The 25691-nt window shown below is 40.7% G+C and overlaps 1 protein-coding gene across 1 annotated transcript in view; it reads left to right on the top strand.

The window, feature by feature from the left end:
* The first annotated feature begins 21917 nt into the window (after positions 1-21917).
* LOC126175674 (regulator of telomere elongation helicase 1 homolog) overlaps positions 21918-25691 on the top strand; it is a 100138-nt gene continuing 96364 nt past the window's right edge. The window contains exons 1-3 of the mRNA XM_049922598.1: positions 21918-22362; positions 22448-22664; positions 24684-24850. Coding sequence (XP_049778555.1) covers positions 22261-22362; positions 22448-22664; positions 24684-24850 — 486 coding nt within the window. The 5' untranslated portion in view covers positions 21918-22260. The remainder of the gene's footprint in view (positions 22363-22447; positions 22665-24683; positions 24851-25691) is intronic.

Genomic DNA, 25691 nt, shown 5'->3' with positions numbered 1-25691 from the left:
GTAATCCAGTATGTGTGGTACTCCCATTTAACATTAACAAATGTTCCATTAAAACTACAGTCCTCCACACCATATACATCCCATACTAATTTTGAACTGTACCTCCATATTGCCAGAATTTAGACAGGACCAGACTCAAACAGTCCATCTCCATAGCTATAAATCAGAGCATAAATACCAAGTTCCTTTTAGCAGAGGACGATTCAAACATTTATCCCAAACGTTATGTAGTCACTCATATCCATCCCGATTATCCGAACCCAGCAGCTAGTAGTTATCTATAGAAGGGCATTGCAATAGTACAGACTGATGGTCCATTTCAACATCAATGGATTTCTTATGTTCCCCTTGAATAAATGCCACTCTGAGGTTTTTTTTTTACAAACATTCGATACGCGAACCATGAGTGACTCGGCAGACATCAATACGCTAATCGAATTCTTGCAATAACCGTTACAGCATGGCATCGTCGACTGTGGCAGTCGCTTGCCTTATTCTCTCCCGGAGCTCTGCTACATCTCGTGGTAGAGGTGGTACATACACCAGATCTTTCATGTGCCCCCACTGAAAAATGTCACACAGCGTGAGATCTGGTGATCGGGGAGGCCATTTCGTGAAATAGCTGTCCCCTTCTGTAGCAAGGCCGATCCATCGATGCGGCAGCTCTGTGTTCAGGTACCCACGAACTTAACGATGAAAACTGGTTCTAAACATCCGTTGAACAGCTGTAGAACACTTGTTTTTGTCGAACTTCAACACACAAAAAGCTCGCTCCGCATCTGAACTCGCCATGTTTGCGACGAGCGCTGACTATCGGCAAATTACCAAAATGCGCTGTTGCGGTATACATGAAAAAAACTTTCAGGGTTTCTCTTCAAAATAACATATGTATGATATTTGTACAGTGTTTGGTTCTTGTGCAATAAATAACTGAAACTGTTCCCGGACTATATGTGCACCCTGTAATAAAATAATAGTGTCTCTTTAAACATCTTTGCTTTTGTCAAAATGCTCTTACTGTATCTAAAACAAGTAGCTGACACACAGTACACGAATAAAGGGTAGGACTACATTTCACACAAGCAGTATTATATCTGCAGGGAAATATTACTCCCATTTCTTCCTGGAAGCTAATTTTATGCTGGCGAGCGTTGTCAGAAGCTCTCAGAGTCACAAGGCTGCGTGATAGTGCTTTCAGAAGATGTGATGGAGCTTTAATATTAGGTACATCCTTCACAATAATTTTTTTCATGTTTTCTGATGGGTGTTATTCACAAAACCATTACTTTTTACAAGAAGCACAAACAAGCACTTGGAAAACCACACAGCATGTTGACCCTGTGGGTTGTTCGTTTCATCCCTACTTCAACCCTCCGCCACAAAGGCACACATGGTGTCATCTCCATCACCAGTACCAAGAATCCAGCGTCACTTAGTTTGCCAGGATGTTGCTTAATAGCTAATGATCAACCATGAAAAGAGAGTGATCTAATTTGATCTCCTGCACATCACAAGTTAAATTGCGCAACGATGCTTATTAAGGAGATGAATCAGGGAGTATCTCTGTTCTGCACAGGTTATGAGTATCACACACAAGAAACAGTTCGACTCACCACCGATACACATACACAAGTATACCTCCCCAACACCCTCAGACATCCACTACGTTAGTGGGAGACTTGCTTTCAAAGCTCCCTTTGTATACAACCTACTGTAAAGATCCAATGTGCTGACACTTCCGCTCATATGATTATGACGTCACATATTGTAAATTTGCTTGTAAATATAGTACAATTGTATACATCTAGCGCAGCTGCGCTATTTTTCTGTGAGTGTGTATATCAGTTTCTACCAATGGGCCCGCAGACTGTAGCCCAGACCTACCACTGGTGAATCCACCTTCATACACCATCATGGATGTATCACTGGTGGATTCACCTTCGAAATCCATCCAGGCCATAATGTGTGATGGATCCACTCTCAAACCCTGTCCTGGTTGTAACACATGTTGCGTACACTTTCTAGCCCTGTCCCAGATATTCTGTCCCAGTCATAACCTGTGGTGGGTCCACCTTTGAATCCTGTTGTTGTTGTTGTGGTCTTCAGTCCTGAGACTGGTTTGATGCAGCTCTCCATGCTACTCTATCCTGTGCGAGCTTCTTCATCTCCCAGTACCTACTGCAGACTACATCCTTCTGAATCTGCTTAGTGTATTCATCTCTTGGTCTCCCTCTACGATTTTTACCCTCCACGCTGCCCTCCAACACTAAATTGGTGATACCTCGATGTCTCAGAACATGTCCTACCAACCGATCCCTTCTTCTAGTCAAGTTGTGCCACAAATTCCTCTTCTCCCCAATTCTATTCAATACCTCCTCATTAATTATGTTATCTACCCATCTAATCTTCAGCATTATTCTGTAGCACCACATTTCGAAAGCTTCTATTCTCTTCTTGTCCAAACTATTTATCGTCCATGTTTCACTTCCATGCAGGGCTACACTCCATACAAATACTTTCAGAAACGACTTTGAATCCTATCATGGATATAACACTGTGCTTTGGGGGTTGAATGATGATTATGTACTAAATGATGCTGGACAAATAGACTACATCTGCATCTACATCTACATACATACTCCCCAATCCACCATACGGTGCTTGGCGGAGGGTTCCTCATACCACAACTAGCATCTACTCTTCCTGTTCCACTCCCAAACAGAAAGAGGGAAAAATAACTGCCTATATGCCTCTGTATGAACCCTAATCTCCCTTATCTTATCTTTGTGGTCTTTCCGCGAAATATAAGTTGGTGGCAGTAAAATTGTACTGCAGTAAGCCTCAAATGCTGGTTCTCTAAATTTCCTCAGTAGCGACTCACGAAAAGAACGCCTCCTTTCCTCCAGAGACTCCCTCCCTAGGACGACGGTTCAATCCCGTATCCGGCCATCCTGATTTAGGTTTTCTGTGTTTTCCGTAATCGCTCCAGGCAAATGCTGGGATGGTTCCTTTAAAAGGGCACGACCGACTTCCTACCCCATCCATCCCTAACCCGATGAGACCGATGACCTCGCAGTTTGGTCCCTTCCCCAAAACAACCCAACCCAACCCAACTACCACCCGAGTTCCTGAAGCATTTCCGTAATACTCGTGCGATGATCAAACCTACCAGTAACAAATCTAGCAGCCCACCTCTGAATTGCTTCTATGTCCTCCCTAAATCCGATCTGATAGGGATCCCAAACTCTCGAGTACTACTCAAGAATAGGTCATATTAGTGTTTTATATGTGGTCTCCTTTACAGATGAACCACATCTTCCCAAAACTCTACCAATGAACCGAAGACGACTATCTGCCTTTTCCACAACTGCCATTACATGCTTGTCCCACTTCATATCGCTCTGCAATGTTACGCCCAAATATTTAATCGACGTGACTGTGTCAAGCGCTACACTACTAATGGAGTATTCAAACATTACAGGATTCTTTTTCCTATTCATTTGCATTAATTTACATTTATCTATATTTAGAGTTAGCTGCCATTCTTTACACCAATCACAAATCCTGTCCCGTACACCACAGCATCATCAGCAAACATCCGCACATTGATGTCCACCCTATCCAAAAGATCAATTATGCAGATATAAAACAACAGCGGACCTACCACACTTCCCTGGGGCACTCCAGATGATACCCTCACCTCCGATGAACACTCACCATCGAGGACAATGCACTGGGTTCTATTACTTAAGAAGTCTTCGAGCCAGTCACATATTTGGGAACGAATCCCATATGCTCGTTCCTTAGATAGGAGTCTGCAGTGGGGCACCGAGTCAAACGCTTTCTGGAAGTCAAGGAATATGGCATCTGTCTGATACCCTTCATCCATGGTTCGCAAGATATCATGTGAAAAAAGGGGCGAGTTGCGTTTCGCAGGAACGATGCTTTCTAAAGCCGTGCTGACGCATGAACAGTAACTTCTCTGTCTCAAGGAAATTAATTATATTCGAACTGAGAATATGTTCGAGAATCCTGCAACAAACCAATGTTAAGGGTATTGCTCTGTAATTTTGAGGATCCATCCTTCTACCCTTCTTATATACAGGCGTCACCTGCGCTTTTTTCCAGTCGCTCAGGACTTTACATTGGGCAAGAGATTCGCGATAAATGCAAGCTAAGTAAGGAGCCAATGCAGTAGAGTACTCTCAGTAAAACCGAATTGGAATCCCATCAGAACCTGGTGTTTTATTTACTTTCAACCCATTCAGCTGCTTCACAACCCCAGGGATGTCTATCACTATGACCTCCATACGGGAATCTGTACGAGACTCAAAAAAATGGTTCAAATGGCTCTGAGCACTATGGGACTTAACTGCTGAGGTCATCAGTCCCCTAGAACTTAGAACTACCTAAACCTAACTAACCTAAGGACATCACATACATCCATGCCCGAGGCTGGATTCGAACCTGCGACCGTAGCGGTTGCGCGGCTCCAGACTGTAGCGCCTAGAACCGCTCGGCCACTCCTACGAGACTCAAACGACTGTATGATTGTATGATCCTCCTGCGTGAAAGATTTCTCAAACGCTAAATTTAAAATTTCAGCTTTCGTTTTGCTGTCTTCCGTTGCCAGGCCAGACTGATCAGTGAGTGATGGATGGAAGCCTTTGACCCGCTTACCGATTTTACGTAAGACCAGAATTTTCTTGGATTTTCAGCAAGATCTTTTGCTAAGGTATGACGGTGGTAGTGGTTGAATGCTTCGCGCATCGCTCTTTTTACAGCAGCACGAATCTCTACTAACTTTTGCCTGTCCTCATTCTCCCGATCTTTCTTGTACCACGTGTGCAACTGTCTTTGCTTCCTGAGAATTCTCCGAATTGCGCTGTTAAACCATGGTGGGTCTTTTCCGTCCGTAACCCACTTTTTCAGCACATACTTCTCCAATGCGTGATTTACAATGTGTTTAAAATTTGCCCATAATTCTTCCACATCCATCGCACCGGTAGTAAATGAAGTCGATTCATTTACTAAGTGGGATGCTAACAACTACTTATCTGCTCTTTCTAGTAAGAATACTCTCACAGCCTTCTTGACTGACTTTTTAACTTTCGTAACCATAGTCATAATGACAACATCATGATCACTAATGCCTGACACCGTTGGTCTGGTCTGTTCGTGGCTACCAGATCAAAATATTTCCATTACGTGTTGGCTATCGATTTAGCTGCTCAAGATAGTTTTCGGATAATGTGTTCAAAAGTAACGCACATGATAGCTTGTCTGTACCACCTATAATAAATCCATAGACATCCCAGTCTATACTAGGTAGGTTGAAGTCGCCTCCAACTAATATAGTATGATCCAGGAACTTCTGCGATACAGAGTGTAGACTCCCTTTGAATGATTCTAGAACTGTCACGGTGAAACCTGGTGGCCGGTAACAGCACCCAACAATTAACTTTATTTCTCCTAGCCCTGTTAAACGTGTCCAGATGACTTCACAATCACACTACTTCTACCTCAGTAGACACAATATAGATTGAAGCAGCTTGTAGCATCACATTAAATACACACGGGTTTCCAAGGTTTTTTTCGATGACTTGTGGAAGAAAATGCTAAACATCGCCAACACAGAGCTGTCTCTTAATTTAGGATTTTCTTTTAACTGCTCAGTTAGGGAGTATAATTACGTTACTTCTACAATTATTATCAATCCTCTGGTAAGTTTTAGCAGAGACTTCATGAGTGACTGATAAGACTGGGTAGGTAGTCACATTCTTCCATGAGTTTTGTCTGCGTATAAACGGTAGGACTAACACCTAAATTTGTGTTGTGTACTCGTAGATAAAATGCAATGAATAAGATTATGGAATTACTCTGGAGCACGAAATTTTTGAATGACAGACATTATTTCTGCACACAAGTCATGAATGGTACTAAATGCAGACGAGAACAAGTATGCTTGACAACTGCTAGGAGTGACAAAGTTTATATCTGATCACTACAATAGTGAAATTTAAAACGAGGGGAGGGACATCTGCTGCATTTGGAACGCTGATACATTCATCAACGATCATTTGGTTGGAACAACGGAAAAAAAATCTAGAACTGTCAAACCATATTAGTATGTGAATTTTTGTTTATTTATTTATTTACTATATTTTATTATTTTATTTATTTATTTATTTATTTCATGTTCCATAGATCCTGTAAGCGAGAGAATCGCAAGGATAGGGAACATGTCAAATCATACATTGTTCAAGCATAACTTGTATAAATACATACAATAAAGATACAATGTAAATAAAATCAATAGACAACAGCACATTCAATAAACAGAAAATTGCTTTTTACATATTAAGGATATGTAATATATACACTCCTGGAAATGGAAAAAAGAACACATTGACACCGGTGTGTCAGACCCACCATACTTGCTCCGGACACTGTGAGAGGGCTGTACAAGCAATGATCACACGCACGGCACAGCGGACACACCAGGAACCGCGGTGTTGGCCGTCGAATGGCGCTAGCTGCGCAGCATTTGTGCACCGCCGCCGTCAGTGTCAGCCAGTTTGCCGTGGCATACGGAGCTCCATCGCAGTCTTTAACACTGGCAGCATGCCGCGACAGCGTGGACGGGAACCGTATGTGCAGTTGACGGACTTTGAGCGAGGGCGTATAGTGGGCATGCGGGAGGCCGGGTGGACGTACCGCCGAATTGCTCAACACGTGGGGCGTGAGGTCTCCACAGTACATCGATGTTGTCGCCAGTGGTCGGCGGAAGGAGCACGTGCCCGTCGACCTGGGACCGGACCGCAGCGACGCACGGATGCACGCCAAGACCGTAGGATCCTACGCAGTGCCGTAGGGGACCGCACTGCCACTTCCCAGCAAATTAGGGACACTGTTGCTCCTGGGGTATCGGCGAGGACCATTCGAAACCGTCTCCATGAAGCTGGGCTACGGTCCCACACACCGTAAGGCCGTCTTCCGCTCACGCCCCAACATCGTGCAGCCCGCCTCCAGTGGTGTCGCGACAGGCGTGAATGGAGGGACGAATGGAGACGTGTCGTCTTCAGCGATGAGAGTCGCGTCTGCCTTGGTGCCAATGATGGTCGTATGCGTGTTTGGCGCCGTGCAGGTGAGCGCCACAATCAGGACTGCATACGACCGAGGCACACAGGGCCAACACCCGGCATCATGGTGTGGGGAGCGATCTCCTACACTGGCCGTACACCACTGGTGATCGTCGAGGGGACACTGAATAGTGCACGGTACATCCAAACCGTCATCGAACCCATTGTTCTACCATTCCTAGACCGGCAAGGGAACTTGCTGTTCCAACAGGACAATGCACGTCCGCATGTATCCCGTGCCACCCAACGTGCTCTAGAAGGTGTAAGTCAACTACCCTGGCCAGCAAGATCTCCGGATCTGTCCCCCATTGAGCATGTTTGGGACTGGATGAAGCGTCGTCTCACGCGGTCTGCACGTCCAGCACGAACGCTGGTCCAACTGAGGCGCCAGGTGGAAATGGCATGGCAAGCCGTTCCACAGGACTACATCCAGCATCTCTACGATCGTCTCCATGGGAGAATAGCAGCCTGCATTGCTGCGAAAGGTGGATATACACTGTACTAGTGCCGACATTGTGCATGCTCTGTTGCCTGTGTCTATGTGCCTGTGGTTCTGTCAGTGTGATCATGTGATGTATCTGACCCCAGGAATGTGTCAATAAAGTTTCCCCTTCCTGGGACAATGAATTCACGGTGTTCTTATTTCAATTTCCAGGAGTGTATATGATATGGCATGTGTCTGATTGTACACACCTGAAATATATTTTACATAAATGCTAAAAAAAGACACAATGTAAATAAGATACCAACTAAACAACTAACAGAAAGTTTTTGTTCCATTTGTTAAGGATGAGTAATATATACAGGAATCAAGATAAATTCAGTATTCCAAGGGAAATACAGAAATACCAATAAACAATTTTCATATACCCATTTAAAAAGCAATTAATTACATTATTTATACAACACTTGCAAGTTTGGTGATCACATATATTTTCTTTCACATGTTCATCAATTGTATAAAAAGATTTCTCTATCAGGTTCTCCTTGAGAGTTTGTTTGAATGCTGGCAATCTATTGTTAAGGCATTTGATGTGTGGTGAGAGAACATTAAACAGCTTAATACTGGAGTAGTGAGACTTTTCAATTCAATGTGCAGACTGTTTTTGTAAATTAAATGAAGCCATACACCTCTGATGACGCTCAGGATGGATGCAGATTCGCGCATATGGTCTACTCGAGTACTTAGAGGGGTGGGGGAAGAAAATGGTTAAAGCAAAATTTGTTATTCCTGATATGTGTGATAGTATCTCACAGAAGCTTGACTGAGGAGCTGGACAGTGTACCAGATCACATGCGGAGGTGGAGGGGAGAGCGGCTGCACGCAACCACTCTCAGTAAGTCATACAAAAGTACTTCTGTCTTTATGCACACAATATATGTGAGGGTGAGGGAATTCATTGCTCCTGCAGGTAGCTGTTCGTTGAGGCACATCTTATTACACGTGAGTGCTGTGGCACATGTGGTGTAGTGATGACACAGTGCATTCTGAAGAACTAAAGGGATCACTGTATTGATTACAGAAATTTATTATTCTGTATGTTTTTAAGGGAGCACTATGAGGATTTGTTTACATATACACATTGTAATTATTCAAATACTATCTCGCAGCAATATTAAAATGCGAACTGAGGGGATGATTCGATGTAGTAGGGGGCTGCAGAACCATAAGACTCTGGCAGTCTAGTACAGACTTCGTGCAGTGGCGTGAGCCTGGAGTGATATGTATATCTCAGGAGCATGCAAAAACACACCTGTATGCTCTCTCCCAGTCAAGTTCCAGCTTCTTGAGTTCATATACTCTTCTCTGTAGCCATTATTTTTTTGCAAGTCCAATGTAATAATATGGTGTTGGGGACCTGACAGTTACATCATACATTAAAAGTGCCAGTGATAAGTTCATTTTAAGCAAAACATAAGCATGGAGCGTATTTTGTTGTTAAATAATTGTTTAATACTGAATATCTGTGTAATTTATTAGATTTCTTCGCTGTACTGATTATTAGACTGATATTTTTAATTTGTATGGATATTGTCTATAGTGAAGAATATTACTTGTTTGCATGTCACCCATCACTTGCAGCACTTTCTTGTAAATACAAAGTTAAGTATTGTCAATCTTCTTTATTGTAATAAAAATTATTGATGTGATTTGCTTGAATTGTTGCATAGCATTCCGAGAATTTAGCATCTTTTAGGCACCCTATATGAGACAAGTGGGCAGGACTCCACATATATCTTCTTAAAAAGTGCAGGAGAATAAGATATAGCAATGAAATGTGCATCTTCTTTAAAAAATTGGTAAAAATTGCCAATGAAGCCATTAGTGTCATACATTGCAGGAAATAGCATGGGTAGCAAACATTCATGAAACCTTGACCAATACTGCTGACTGCTATCCTATGCTGGAAATTTGGAATATCATCTGAATTTACTGATGCTGCTGATGTTGTAATGAAAACTATTCATGTGATTTGCTTGAATTGTTGTATAGCATTCCGAGAATGTAGCATCCTTTAGGCACCCTATTTGAGACGAGTGGGCAGGACCTCACATATATCTTCTTAAAAAGTGGAGGAGAATAAGAGCTTCAGTGAAATCCGCATTAAGAATGACAGTCTTGGGGACACTAACCAGGGGTGGTGATGGTGGTAGTGGTGGTGGTGGTGCTGGTGGTGGGAGGGGGATTACCAATAGCAGACTTCATTTTTTGGGTCATAAATTATCAATCACTTTAATCTAAAGCACTGAATTCCTGAATAAACATAAAGCAATCTTGCCCATAAATTATGGTAATTATTATGACAGTTATTGCCCATTAATCGTGTCCTAAAAAACAAAACCTCCACACAAGCGAACTGTATATTTGCATAAGGTTCATTAAATTAATCTAGCACAAGTCGCTAGTTTGTTTACAAAAGAAAACAACGCTCCCCACTGAATTAAAATCTGCCTTCGCCTCAAAATTATTGTTGGATCCATGTATGATTTTAATTATCCATATATAGAAATCTCCAAATATATACACATTTTCTCCTTGACTGGAAGATGTACAGTCATTTGCTATGGTCTTACAGTACCTCTCACTTTACACTATAAAAACATATAATTAATTCTTACCCATTTCTTACAGTTAAGTGTAGTGTACATTTCGTATCTGAAATCAGAAGTGGAGAAAACCATGTTCCATAAATACTCTGCCTGTCAAAAAAAAAGTGAGACACATATACACCATTGAAGGTTATGTAAATGATTGTTCAGTTCTCTGTGACAGGTAGAATGGTCACCAGATTGGATTACTATCATGTTTAGTTTTGTCATCATGCCTGGTTGGATATATGACAATTGTTAACAGTGTCGTATCTTTAGTGATCACCATACAGGACATGGAGATGCCACATCCTTGTGCAAGAAAGCATTATAATCATACGGTACAGCTTCATAGGGTCTCATTGTGGATCTTCAATTGGCTGGCTGGTCGAGTTCTGCAGTTTCCAGATTTGGGGAATTCGGATGCGACTGTGGCCCACTGCATGGGAACGTAAGTGCAGGCATACTCATCATCGAAGTTCAGATTGATGTCGTCTGACCACTGCAATGGAGGATCGTCATATTGTGCCCCAAGCACATTTTACCCCATTGACATCTATGTATGCCAGCCGAGAGTAAGTAGTGGACTCCCTGAAACATTCCTTGCCATCTTTCATCATTAGTCGAAAATTAACAGCAGCCGGATTACAGAATCTCTGTCCCATATGAAGGCTTCTGTTAACATCTCAGTACAAATGGCTGCATTTGGAATGATACCATGACTGGGAAGCATGGGCTACTGATAAATGGCGTTTTACTCTGTTCAGCAAAGAATCACGGTCCTGTCTTATCACAGACGACCGTCATCAAATATCTTGGTGACCTGAGAGATGTCCCATTGTTCTGGTGTTTTGGGAAGACAAAGCGGTGTTATTCCTGGAGCCATGGTGTGGGAAACCAATGGATATGACTTCAGATTTGGCTGGTAGTGATTGAGGGAATTCTGGTGGCACAACAGTATGTCACAGACATCCTGCATGCTGATATGTTACCTCTCATGCAACACTATCACGTTTCCATTTGTCAACATGACAATGTTCGTCCACATCTAGCATGTGTGTCTAGGAACTGCCTGCATATGTTCAGGCACTCCCAAGGCCATCAAGATCTCAAAGTCTATCTTCAATAGAACGTGTTTGAGCAGTTGAGACATCAGCTCAGATATGGTGCCACTACCCAGTGTATCAAGAACAGGGAATGTAGTGTGTGGACTATAAGTTGAGAATGCGGGTCTCACGGGGAGCGTGCCAGAGTTAAATCCCTGCAGTTGCACTATCTTTTGTGCCCTCGGTGGCTCAGATGGATATAGCATCTGCCATGTAAACAGGAGATCCTGCGTTCGAGTCCTGGTCGGGGCACACATTTTCAACTGTCCCTGTTGGTGTATATCAACGCCTGTGAGCAGCTAATGGTATTGAGTTGTCAGCCAGATTACATCAGGAGAAGATATAATAGTTTCCTAATGGAATCAGTCCATGCATCCAGGCCAGAGGGTCTGCAGTATCACATTGGCAATTGGGCTCATACTGTCATCTTATTTTTAAATTTGGCTCGATTTTGCAGTCACTGATTCATTAGTTCATTCTCAAATGTTAAGTTTCATTTCATTTCCTCCTTCCGTTTTGGGTGGTGCACTTTTTTCTGTCAGGCAGTGTAGATTTGAAATGAGTCTTTTCTGTGAGTAGGCTATAATATAAGCTGGTGATGTTCTACTCAATTATGTTCTAGTTGGAGGTGAGAAAACGCAGATATCAAAATTGAAATACATTTACAGATATTTCTAATCTGAAGCAAGCCAAATGTTCCTTTTCTAAAACCTCACTTTCGTTATTCTGAGAGAGCAGTTGTCAATAACTGATCATTTTAGATCGAGCTTATCTTGCATTTTCAAAGAACTAGCTCTTGGGAATAATATTTCTTTTAAGAAATAGGAACTTACCATAAGTTTCCAAGTTTACAAAGTATGTTCTAGAGAAAGTTTACGAACATTGGACTCTTACTACAGTCACTTACAAAATTTCAAGGACTGCATGATGAACAGCTACTAATCATTTTGGCAGCTCTCATGTTAGAGATGTTGAGTTGACCTTTTCATTGTGGACAACTGAACAATGAGAAAAATCTGTACAATTATTCTCAGCGTAAGGAGATTTGTTGAATGCACATTGAGGATAATGAATGAATTCAGACTACTGAGGAAGGAAATAGATGCATTTATTTATGTAGCTCATTATACAGTTAGGTGCATTTTAATACTACACTGTATTGTCATTGATAGGAGAAGTAGCAATGTTGAAACTGAACAGTTTTGTAGCAAAAGCTTAGATCCAAACATTTAGTACAACATTCAGCATTAACTTCAAAGAAAGTCAGAAATTGTTTTGTCGAATATTTGTTTTGAAATGCAAGATAAATACCATCATTAATCTATCAAGAACAGCTTCAAAATTCGAAAAAATGATATCTTAGCACACTGTTAATACACATAGTTCATTGAAAATAAAACAATTGATTTGTAATGTAAGATAGTTTATATTCATGCTTAATATAGACTGAAGAGTCAAAGAAACTGGTACACCCGCCTAATATCGTGTAGGGCCCTGCGAGCACGCAGAAGTGCCACAGCACGACATGGCATGGACTCGACTAATGTCTGAAGTAGTGCTGGAAGAACTGACACCATGACTACTGCAGGGCTGTCCATAAAACCGAAAGAGTATGAGGGGAGGAGACATCTTCTGAACAGCATGTTGCAAGGCATCCCAAATATGCTCAGTAATGTTCATGTCTAGGGAGTTTGGTGGCCAGCAGAAGTGTTTAAACTCAGAAGAGTGCTCCTGGAACCACTCTGTAGCAATTATGCACGTGTGGTGTTGCATTATCCTGCTGGAATTGCCCAAGTCCGTCGGAATGCACAATGGACATGAATGAATGCAGGTGATCAGCAGATGCTTACGTATGTGTCATCTGTCAGAGCCGTATCTAGATGTATCAGGGGTCCCATATCACTCCAATTGCACATGCCCTACTCCATTAAAGAGCCTCCACCATATTGAACAGTCCTCTACTGACACAAAGGGTCCGTGGATCCATGAGGTTGTCTCCATATGCGTACACGTCCATCCACTAGATACAATTAGAAACGAGACTCATCTGATGAGGCAACATGTTTCCAGTCATCAACAGTCCTATGTCTGTGGTGACAGGTGCAGGTGACGCTTAAAGCTTTATATAATGCAGTCATCAAGGGTACACAAGTGGGCGTTCGGCTCTGAAAGCCCATATTGATGATGTTTTGTTGAATGGTTCATATGCTGACAGTTTTTGATAGCCCAGCATTGAAATCTTCAGCAATTTACGGAAGGGTTGCACTTCTATCACGTTGACCAATTCTCTTCAGTCAGCGTTGGTTCCGTTCTTGCAGGATCTTTTTCTGATCACAGCGATGTCGGAGATTTGATGTTTTACCGGATTCGTGATATTCACAGTACACTCGTGAAATGGTCCTATGGGAAAAACCCCACTTCATCACTACCTCGGAGATGCTGTGTCCCATCGCTCGTGCGCTGACTATAACAACATTTTCAAACTCACTGAAATCTTGGTAACCTGCCGTTGTAGCAACAGTAACCGATCTAACAACTGCTGCAGACACTTGTTGTCTTATATAGGTATTGCCGGCCTCAGTGCCGTATTATGCCTGTTTACATATCTCTATATTTGTATATATACCAGTTTCTTTTGCGCTATAGTGTATAAACCTACACCAGTGGCACTACTTTCTGTACTCTGCAAACTGATTTATAAACGCAACGTTCGTATTCAACTGGTACGTTGGTATTTCGCTGTATTTCCATATTGTGAGGATATTTCCATATGGCGAGGATGCTTACCACCAAATGTCTCTCCCTCTCTCTCTCTCTCCCTCCCTCTCTCCTCTCTCTCTCTCTCTCTCTCTCTCTCTCTCTCTCTCTCTCTCTCTCTCTCTCTCTGTGTGTGTGTGTGTGTGTGTCATATGTGTAGATAGAAAGAGATATTAATGTTAAAGTATATACATGCTGCTTCATGTATTTTTGACTATGCTAATATTTCACAATTGGTTCAAGATATAATAAAGATATTTTGGGACAAATGATAGCATACAGAGAAGAAATGAAAGGAAACCACAGAAATAAAGTACTTTTTGCGTCGTACAAGAGTTCTTATGTGCAGTGAGATAGCTTTCTCCACAGTTGAAAATTGATGGACGTCCTTCAGTGTATTACTATACTGTGATTATGGCACTGACTACTGGTACTCTAGAATCTGGTACTTTTACAGCATTGCCAAACAGGGGTAGTATATGGTTGCACTTAACATGTGGTCCCATTCAGATAAATATACTTGAGGATTGTCTATGATATGTTTGGAGTTTAACAGCAGTTGGTTTTCCTCCACTGACTATTTTCCTGGTGAATCTCTTCACTTTCATGAATATAACAGCTGATTCTCTTTAGGAAAGTATTTCGTATTATCAAGTTCTAAAGATTTTTTCGAATAATAGCTTCCTTGTAGCCTGTACCATATGAGTAGGTATAAAAACTACGAAAGAATCATTTATGTTTTTAAAGTCACTATTATGTGGAGTAAGAGATATGACACTATTATATAAGAAGCGAAAGGTATTTGTTAAGATGCTGTTTTGAATGGCAGAGAAAGATAAGTACAGTGGATATAATTTACATATTTGGTAGGACTTCTAAAACTTTAAGAAGAAAAAATGCAAATGTTGTTAGTAATGCTGCAAATTGATTGGATCATTGCTTCATTCCAAAAAAGGGAAATAGATCTGATGTTAACAACCAGCACCCAGTCTCACTTCTGACAGCCTTATCCAAAAGTTTTGAAAAAGTAATGTATTCAAGGGTAGCTTCACATATTTGTAAAAATGAAGTACTATCGAAACATCAGTCTAGTTTTCAGAAAGTATTTTCAACAGAAAATGCAGTATTTGCTTTTCATTGATCAAATGTCAAATGTTCTGAATAACTGAACATCACCCAGTGAGACTTTTTGTGATCTGTCAAAGGCTTTTGACTGTGTGAACCATGAAATTCTTCTAGTTAAACTTAATATTGTGCTATGAGTAGTCCATGGCCCAAATAGTTTAATTAGTATACAACTGGAATAATACAAAAGGTTGAAATTAACAATACAGTTAGCCTGCAAAAATCAGCAGGGTCCTCTAACTGGGGAGGTATCAAGAATGGTGCCCCACATGCTTCAGTCTTAGGTCCCTTATTATTTTAATGTATATTAATGACTTACCACTCTATATTCATGAAGAAAAAAAGCTAGTTCTTTTTGCTGATCGTATAAGGACAGTAATCACATACAACAAACAAGAATTAGTTGAGGAAATCGTAAATAATATCTTCTAGAAAATTATTCAGTGGTTCTCTGCAAATGTATTATCACTAAATTTTAATAAAACACAGTATATACATTTCTGTACAGTAAATAACATATCACCATTGATAAACATAGACTTTTGACAGAGGTCTGTTCCGAGGGCAGAATATTCAAAATTTCTGGATGTGAAAGCATGTAATTAGAATAGTAAATGGAGCTTAGCCAAGAGCACCTTGCAGACATTTATTTAAGGAACTAGGGATGTTAACAGTACCTTCACACTACATACACTGATCAGCCAGAACATTATGACCACCTACCAAATAGCCAGTATGTCAACCTTCCGCAAGGATAACAGTGGTGACTCATTGTGGCATAGAAGCAATGAGGCTGTGGTAGGTCACTGGAGGGAATTGGTACCACATCTGCAACACAAGTCACCTAATTCCTGTAAACTCTGTGGAGGGAGCAATGAGATATGATGTGTTTGGTTGAATTCTAGATGTGTTTCATCAGGTTCAGATCTGGTGAGCTGGGGTTCAGTATATCAATTGAAACTTGCTACTCCATCACACTCCTGGCTTTGTGACACAGTGCGTATCTTGTTGGAAAATGTCACTGCTGTCAGGAAACATGATCATCATGAAGGGTTGTATGTGTTCTGGAAGCAGTGTACGATACTCCTTGGCCATCTGGGCCTTGCACGAGCTCCACTGGACGTGTGGACGCTCACGTGAATATTCCCCAGAACATAATGGAGCCTCCAGCTTGCCTCCACCCCACAGTATAGGTGTCAAGGAGCTGTGTCCCTGGGAAACGACAGATTCGCGCCCTCCCATCAGCCCGATGAAGAAGGTACCAGGATTCATCAGACTATACAACACTCTGCCACTGCACCAATTTCCAGTACCAATGGTTACATACCCATTTCAGTCGCAACTGCCAATGTTGTGGTGTTAACATTGACACATGTGAAAGTCATTGGTTGCGGAAACTCATTGTTAGAAGTATTTGGTGCACTGTGTGTTCAGACACGCTTGTACTCTGCACAGCATTAAAGTCTGATGTTAGTTCCACCACGGTTCGTTGCCTGTCCTGTTTTACCAGTCTACCCAACCTAGGCATCCAACATCTGCCCTGAGCAGTGGCCACCCTGCCTCACGATGACTGGATGTGATTTCACCTTGGCTTCGCCACATGTTGAATACACTCATCAGAGCACTCCCCGAACACCTGGCAGGCGTGCAGTTCCTGAAATGCTTGTAATGAGACTCTGCGCCATCATAATGTGCCCTCAGTCAAACAGAGATAGATCAGACACTGTCCCCATTCTGCACATGGACAGCACGCTCACCGATACTACATGAACCATGTGTGTGTCTGACAAGGAGTCATTCCTCGTCAGGTAACTCTGCTGTCGTATGGACGAGTCCATATTGACGGCAGGTCAATGGTCACAATGTTCTGCCTGAATGGTGTATACTCACTGATGAGGTTTGTTATTACTAAACAATCCCATTTCAAAAATAATAGCTTAGAGCAAAGCTACAATACTAGAATAAGGATGGTCTTCACTATTCTGGGTTAAATCTGACTTTGGCTCAGAAATGGGTGAATTATGCTGCCACAGAACTCTTTGGTCATTTACCAAATAGCTTTAAAAATCTAACAGATAGCCAACCAGCATTTTAAAAAAATTAAAAGAATTTCTAAATGACAACACCTTCTACTCAATAGATGCATTTTTAGATATGAAGTAATACTTGTACAAAGAATTATATCATGTAAAGAAATCTTATGTTAAACTGACATTCAATATCTTTACGACATGTCACATTCGTGATATGTGAAACAAGTATTAATGTAACGTAATGCCATCTCCATGATTAGTTATTTTAATACATTGCGAGTTTAGTCGCAGATGCTAGAAACTCCATGTTAGCTTACGCTACTACAGAAAGTTAGCCCACAGTATTTCATTGTGACGTATTTCTGGATAGGCCGGCAGTAAGTGGTAATGTTAGGTTAGGTTAGTGGGGTACGACTGTCGAAGTATCTAATAACTACCCACAGATTATACCAGACGAATACTGCACTCACACTACCAGTAAATCCGGGAGGGAATACAGCATTCAAGTAATCTTCTCAAAAGTTAGTGACTTTTTGCTTGCTAAAGAAGATACAACAGGGTGTGGCACGCAAAACCAGGTCGTCGTACACAGCGATAATGTTCCGGTGCCTGCGCGCGTTTCAGTAATAATGGAAAACTATAAACGCCATCCTACCAGTCGTGCATGAACTAGCCATTTCCACTGATACACCGACATTGTGCGGACTTTGTTATTTTGTAAGGCAGCTGCAGCCGAAGCCAGTGAAACTGGCCGAAACCATCTGAGAAAAAGGCCTCTTTGTGTGAAACCAGGTTAGTGTGAGGTGTGATAATATCGTATTTGTTACCCGAGCGTGTTGCCATTGTCGAAGCCTCATTTGCACTGGATCTTTTGTGAAAACAAAGAATTTTTTTCAGGAGAAATTTCCAGGATGTTCTGTGCCAGCAAGATGCACCATACAGGAATTGATTGAAAAATGGCAGGGTACAGGATAGGTTCAAAATGCTCCCAGAAACAGACAACCACCTGCCTGCTCACCTGAAGTAAAGAGGAAGGTGTAGGAGATAATGACGAGAAGTCCTCGTAAGTCAACCAGGAGTCAACAGGTTAATGCAAATGAGAGAAGTTGTAGACGTGTTTTAAGGGGACTGAAAACCATTACTGGATAAGTGTTTTGCAAGAACTGAAGGAGCCTGACCTACAGAAGAGAATGTGTTTCTGTTCGTGGCTGTTGAGAAATGTTGCCAGTGGTATCTTGGACCCACTAAGGTTCATCATGAATGATGAGGAGTGATTCCACATGTATGGGTACACAAATTCCAAAAACAGCCGGTATTAATCTAGAGAAAATCCACACGTGATCCGCCAGGTACCCTTGAATGATTAGAACATTGGTGCTTGGTGTGCTATTTCTGGGGCATTGTGGGATCCAAATTCTTTGAGATGACAGTGAACAGTGATGTGTTTTTAGGAGAAGAGTTTTATTCAAACTTGTCGGTCAGTTATGTTACTTTCAGTGGGATGGCGCAACATGCCTCACATTAGCTGCATCATTGTCCTGCTTGCATGAGATGTTTACACCAGAGAGTGCAATCAGCAAAGAGTTGTTCACTTGTGGCTTTTACTTGTGGGAACTGTTAAATGGAAGGGTATACAAAACACATCCACATACAATTGAAGCACTCAGTACCAGGATCCAGTATCTCATCACTAGCATGGCAACACAAGAAATGAGAAGGATATATGTGAATCACCTCAAGCGTGCTCACATGTGTGCTGAAGTGGGCGGAGGACACTTTTGGCACCTACTGTGAAGGCAAGTAATCATATCCAATACATTACATTTCATTTTATGTTCAGGTATTGACTTTACGGGTCGGTTTTACGTCCCACACCCAGTACTTCTAGAGGAATGTACAATGCTGTTGATAGCTGGCTACTCTCTATTCATTTTATTTATTTATTTGGAGTTCTGTAGATCCATATGCGAATTTATCTCTGGGTATAGAACTAGTCAAATTTTCACAAATTATTGTTTAATGCACAAGTACATTGTTCTGATCATATAAATAATAAGAACAGATGAGCTGACAGATAACCTTACATATGAGTTATCATATTTGACCTCTGAGTGAATATACAGTTGTTCATACAGATATACATACGTTTCAGTTTTAAATTACACTGTAGATAGTCAAAGAAAGATGATTAGGCCACGAAGACCACAAAAATAGATTTAAGCATACTCAGGAGGTATTACGCATTTTGGCTTAGAAATTCGTCTATACTATAATAAGATCCATCTAGAAGGAACTGCATCAGCTTTCCTTTAAACTTGGGTATGTTCCCAAGCAGTTCTTCGATTATTGGTGGAAGGGCATTAAAAATCTGGGTGCCACTGTATAAACCCCCTTCTGGACCATCCTCTATGTTTTTAGATCATAATGAATATCAAGTTTTCTTTTGGTGTTACAATTATGGTACATACTATGGGTTTTAAATAAGTTGCTATCTTTTTTAAACAAAGCACGCTAGGGAAAAAATATATTGAGAAGTTGTTGTAAAGGTTTGACGATCTCTAAATAGATTTCTGCATGAGCGCCTAGGATGTACTCCACACGTAATTCTTACAGCTCTCTTCTGTGCATGGAACACTTTTCTTGCTATCGATTGAGTTCCCCCGAATATTACACCATAGGTCATAAGTTGATGGAAATAGCCAAAGTATGCTGTTTTTATTGTGGTCATCTCCCTGCTGTATGATATGATTCTCAAGGCAAATGTTGCTGAGTTTAACCTTTTGCACAGACCTTGAATGTGATAGTGCCACTTAAGTTTGCTCTCTCCATGCAGACCCAAGAATTTGGAGGACTCTACCTTTACAATCTCATGTTCATCCATTTTTAGATTCATCTCATTGGTAACATTTGTACTAGAGGGAAAAGGAACATAATTTATTTTTTTTAGACTGATGGAAAGAACATTAGTTTCGAACCATTTTTGCATATCTGCAAAAGCCTTATTTACATTCTCATTTGACACATTCATCAGGGGACTATTATCTACCATGATAGTGCAATTTATGTGTATGGAACTTTTATTGTCGATCTCGTTTCTTTCTAGTGCATTCGATAGACGGTCTATATAGTAACAAAGCGCTTTTGGGAATCTTCTCCAAAGCCAGTATTGCCACATTCATCAGGGGCATCAATATTTCCCCATACCTAACTCGTGTTACAAGTTAGACATGGGAAACTATTGTTACATTATTAGTAAAAATATTGTTAGGAGTCTCGTAACAATATTTATACTGAGACATTACTATGAATAACTATTATTCATACTTCACAATCAGCTGATCACTCTCTTGACTAATCTTGACACTTGCACTTGCTACAACTAGGACTTTTTACATATTCATTCTTCAGCCTTAATGTTTCTGCTTCTGAATGTAAACTAGCTTCCTATTTGGGTGAATAGTCCGTATTTATAACGCTATGTATCGAAGGTTCTTTGTACAAGGAAATAATAGAATATTCACTACTTTTCTCGAATAAATACCTGACAGAATAAGGTATCGAGATCACTATAATGGCTGCGACTTTTCTCATAGGCATGTGTTAGCTATCTATGTGCCAGACAGAAACGCATAAAATACGACGACGAGAACGCGCGTGCTACAAAGAAAAGTACAACTACTCGATAACTCGATTCAGTCGAGTCGACTGACGAAGGAAACGAACGAATATCGTGCGGGCTGAATGGTGGCACGGGTGCCAATACGGGCGGCCCCCTAAGGGGCCCTAATGTATCCGCCTCTGGTGGCAAGAAAAAGAAGTGATCCCAATACTGAGCCTTGAGATACCCAGCCTGAAGAAACCTGGCCACCATGCAGTCCTTACGTGATTACTTTCTACCACACAGATAGGATTCAAGCCATTTGCCTACTGTTCCACTCATTTTTAGGGTGTTGGCTTTATTTAGGGGGATATGGCGACTTACACTGTCAAAAGCTTATGACAAGTCACAAAATATTCCAACTGTCAGCAAATAATTATTTATGGATTCTAAAACATTGTCAGCAAATGCATGTATTGCATCCTCAGTTGAAACCCTTTTTCGAAACCCAAACTGGCTACTGCTGAGGGTGCTGTACTTACTAACATGCTCAACCATTCGGCCGTGTATCAATTTCCCTAGTACCTTAGAAAAAAAGTGAGAGTAATGGGTCGATAATTTGTAGCATCAGTCTTTTCTCCCTTTTTATAAATGGGTCCTATATGTCCATATTTTAGCCTGTCAGGGAATACTCCTTCCTACAGTGACATATTACAAATATGGCTGAGGACTTCTTATTTCTCTACAACAATATTTCCATAATTTACTGGAAATGTTATCAACTCCTGCAGAGCTTTTACTTTTTAAACACAGAATTACTTTCTCTGTTTCTTTCAATGCTGTTTTCCGCACACGCATCTCATCTATTTTGTTAGTACCTACGTTCGTAAGACCACACAATACCAAACCATGTGATATGAAATTAATGAACTATCAACAATGATCAAATACGTTACTTTGTCGCAGAGAGTACCCTTTGGCGAAGTTCCAAGTTTCATATTTATTTGATCTTTGCAAAACGATTCGCGCGGGTGACAGTTGTGTTTTCATTGGTAGCGACTAGCGAGCTAACGAGCTTTGTTTGAAAGATGTGTTAAGGTTGACAGTGGTGTGTTATTCTTCATATATGGTGTATTTACCCCTATTCGATGTAGTTACTACCAATACCTTGACAGAAATTCTGTACTAGCGTAAGATAAGATACAGGCACGGACTTTCCTAGTAATGATAGTCTTGCCCTCGTTGGTTTCAAGTCGTTTAGATTATGCGCTGTGAGTGGGATTGTACTGACAGTGAGAAATGATCACGTGAAATATTAATGTTTTGTAAAAGGATGTGTTACACGCTGTCGTTTTTCCTTGTGGGCTTGTTGTAAGTCTAATTTTACCACCGTGACCTAAGCGATCACAATGCCGGAATATAATATAAGAGACGTTTCGGTGAACTTTCCATTTGAACCATATGCTGTGCAGAGGACTTACATGGAAAAAGTTATAGAATGCCTCCAGCACGTAAGTCTTATCGATATTGTTTGCTGCTTGAAGATGTTTTGCCGTATGTTGCATAGAAAACAATCGTTTTGCCTTCGCCTTCCAGAAGAAGAATGGTGTTCTGGAGTCTCCTACTGGAACTGGAAAAACTCTGAGCTTGCTGTGTGCTTCACTAGCATGGCTAACAGTAAAGAAAGCTCAGCTTCAAATGAAGGCGCAAGGTGGACTGTTTGAGCTACCTGGTGGGGACTTTGTGACTGGCCTTGCAGACAGTCTGAACACTGCAGTTGGTGGATCTACAAAAGGACAACAATCTGTGTGGGGTAAATAACAACAGTATTATATAGCTGCAAGTACACCAGCAGATGATGTTCCAAGTACTACACACGTCTCTGTTGTCTCACACTAGTTTGGATTTTATTATTCTTACATCATCAACTTTTGCAGTTGATGAAGCAAATGTAATGGAATGATTGTGTTCTCGTTTAACTGACACTGACGCCGATAACCACATTTGAAACTGATATGAAACAATTCAGTGGAAAAAAGAGTAATACTAATACACTTTGTAAATTATTAAATTGCTTTGTATATAGCCTCAAAAGAAATGATTGTAGAATTGTTATAGGGTATGGCCACAGTATAAAATTTCAGATTTTTAAAAACAGAAGTTGTAGTAGCAAGTTGATGTTCTTTAATGTAAACTATACTTCAAATTCAGAATGAATCCTTCAGTCTGCCATGGAATTGTTATATTAAAACTGTGTGCTATACCTTTCTCCCACCTTCAAAATCTCATAAACATTCTCCTCTATAAACCAGGCTGTGAAAGTAGATCATGAGTCATGCCAGGATATCTCACTTGGTAAGAGCATTACTTGCAAAAGGCAAGATTCTGGGTTCAAGTCCTGGATCAGCACACAGTTTCTTTCTGTCAGAAAGTTTCAATAGTTCAAATGGCCTTCTTTACAACATAACAGTTGAAATTGCATCTCCAAGGAAGTATCTGAATGGTTTTATTTGTTACATTATAGCAAGAAAAATATGCCGATAATACTGGAAAAAATAATAAATAGTTCGGCAGTTATATAGACCAGATTATTGAATAGAAAATCTGTGGAATTAGTTAGCTTCATACAAATAGAGTTATCACTTCCTATTCCCTATAACTAAACAGGTGAAAAGGTAAATGTCTCTCCAAGCTTTTTAATGTTAATTTAGTAGATAACCTGTTACTTAGATTTGTTGATTTCAGTCTTCTTGGCACGACATAGCGAGTCTGTAGCTCACATGACAAACCTATGATATTTTCTTCCTCCTTCGATATTTTCACCTAAAATATACATTTGATGTTATTTTGGAGAATATTGTTTTGTTGACTTTTCAGTTAAAGATACTTGTAGAATCTTACACCAAACCACATTACAGTATGAAAGCATCAGTTTTCTTCCTCCTCCTTGCTCATATGCATAGTTTTTGGAAGCTCTAAGCATTTATCAGTTTCATGATAGTTTGTTATGATGCTTCTTTTAATAACTAGTTTAAATTAAGCAGCTTTTTCCAGATGATGCCTTCTTCTTAGTATTTATTCCTTACATTGGGGGAGGGGGGGATTTGTTTTTGGTAGTTCTAATTTTCCTGTAGAAAATGGTGATGATGTTGATATGTTATGGAAAGTTCTGTGATCACCACAGCAGTCAGTGAAATATAAATAAATAAATAGAGAGTATTCCCCCTTGTGGAAAAGAAAATCAATAACTTGGTTTTTACAGTGTGATAAAATTAGCTCCTGAAACTCAAATACAAGCAGATTTCATTCCATTGTGAAGACCAGAAAATAACATAATTAGTTGGATGAGTTTTGTGATTGGTAGATCACAAAAGCAATCACCTGTTTCATATCTGCAGTGTAGAGGACATATAGTATGTGTATTAGATATGCAATATACTGAGCGATGTGGTGGAGTGGTTAGCACACTGGACACGCATTCGGGAGGATGACAGTTGAAACCCGCGTCCGACCATCCTGGTGTAGGTTTTCTGTGATTTCCCTAAATCAGTTCAGGCAAATGCCAGGATGCTTCCTTTGGAAGGATGTGTCCGACTTTCTTCCCATACTTCCCTAATCCGATTGGACCGATGACCTCGCTGTTTGGTCTCCTCCCCCAAATTGGGCAGACAGATAGATTTGCAATAGAAGTTCAAACTTACATTCTGCTGTTGACACTGATGTTTTTGATAACATACCAAATAATACAAGGTATTATATTGCTCAACAAAAATATTCAAATTTTTGTATTGTTTTGGTTATTTTTGTGATTTATGGTTTACTTATTTACCAGGTGTTCCAAAAATTATTTATGCATCGAGAACACATTCACAGCTCTCACAAGCAATGCAGGAACTGAAACGTACTGCCTATAACCATGTTCGTGTAACAGTATTAGGGTCTCGTAACCAGCTGTGTATTCATCCTGAAGTATCCAAAGAACTTAACAGCAGTGCCAAGGTAGGATTGATGTTTTTCTTATTCTACTTCACTAGTTTTAATCATTTCAAAATTAGGAGCCACAGAACAGCTTCCAAATATGCAACACACAGTACTTCTATTATGATTTGTGTTCAGAATGTCGTGCTTGCAGTGTCATTCAACCTTCTAGAAACATAATTTATGAGGGTCATCCCTTTAAGTAAGTTTTCCTATTTTATTTCTCTGCAAAAATAAATGTGCCCATGACATATGAGGGCTGGTGAGTTTGACTGGTATGTGTTGACAGCACTTACAATGGTGTATGCTGCATGCAACAGTATCTTGTCAGCACACTGCCAGTTAGTATGGAGTTGATATCCATCGTATGGAGATGCCTGTATGAGCATTCAAATGATTTGATGTTGGCATGTATAGTTTATGGAAGGGTGCAAAGATGTGCACGGCGACAGCACACAAGGAGGCTTACTACAGTGATGTATGATGATGCCATTATTTCAATTTGTGTTATTGTGCAGGAAGATCATTGCATTACCGTTCACAACATATTAATATGGCTACATCCGGGGGCTACACTTGGAAGCTCATCCATCACAAAGATCGTGAAAGACACTCCTCGCTACCAAAATGTCTGTGCAAGATGGGCGCCATGTTTCCTGAATGATGTCTGCAAGCAGCAACAGATGGATTCAGCCAAAATGTTCTGGAAATGCATTGGAGAGAGAGATAGAGGTAGATATAGATATTTGCTCTTCAAGTGGCTCATTACTGGGGTGAGACCTGAGACAGAATGTCAGGGCGTGGTGTGGAAGAAACCTAGCACAGTGCACGAAAGAAATAAAGATCAAACGTTCAGCAGGGA

The sequence above is a fragment of the Schistocerca cancellata genome, chromosome 3 (genome assembly GCF_023864275.1).
Source record: "Schistocerca cancellata isolate TAMUIC-IGC-003103 chromosome 3, iqSchCanc2.1, whole genome shotgun sequence".
In the NCBI taxonomy this organism is placed as follows: Eukaryota; Metazoa; Arthropoda; class Insecta; order Orthoptera; family Acrididae; genus Schistocerca; species Schistocerca cancellata.
The sequence above is the reverse complement of the archived record's forward strand: the minus strand, read 5'-3'. Positions and strand labels throughout refer to the sequence as shown.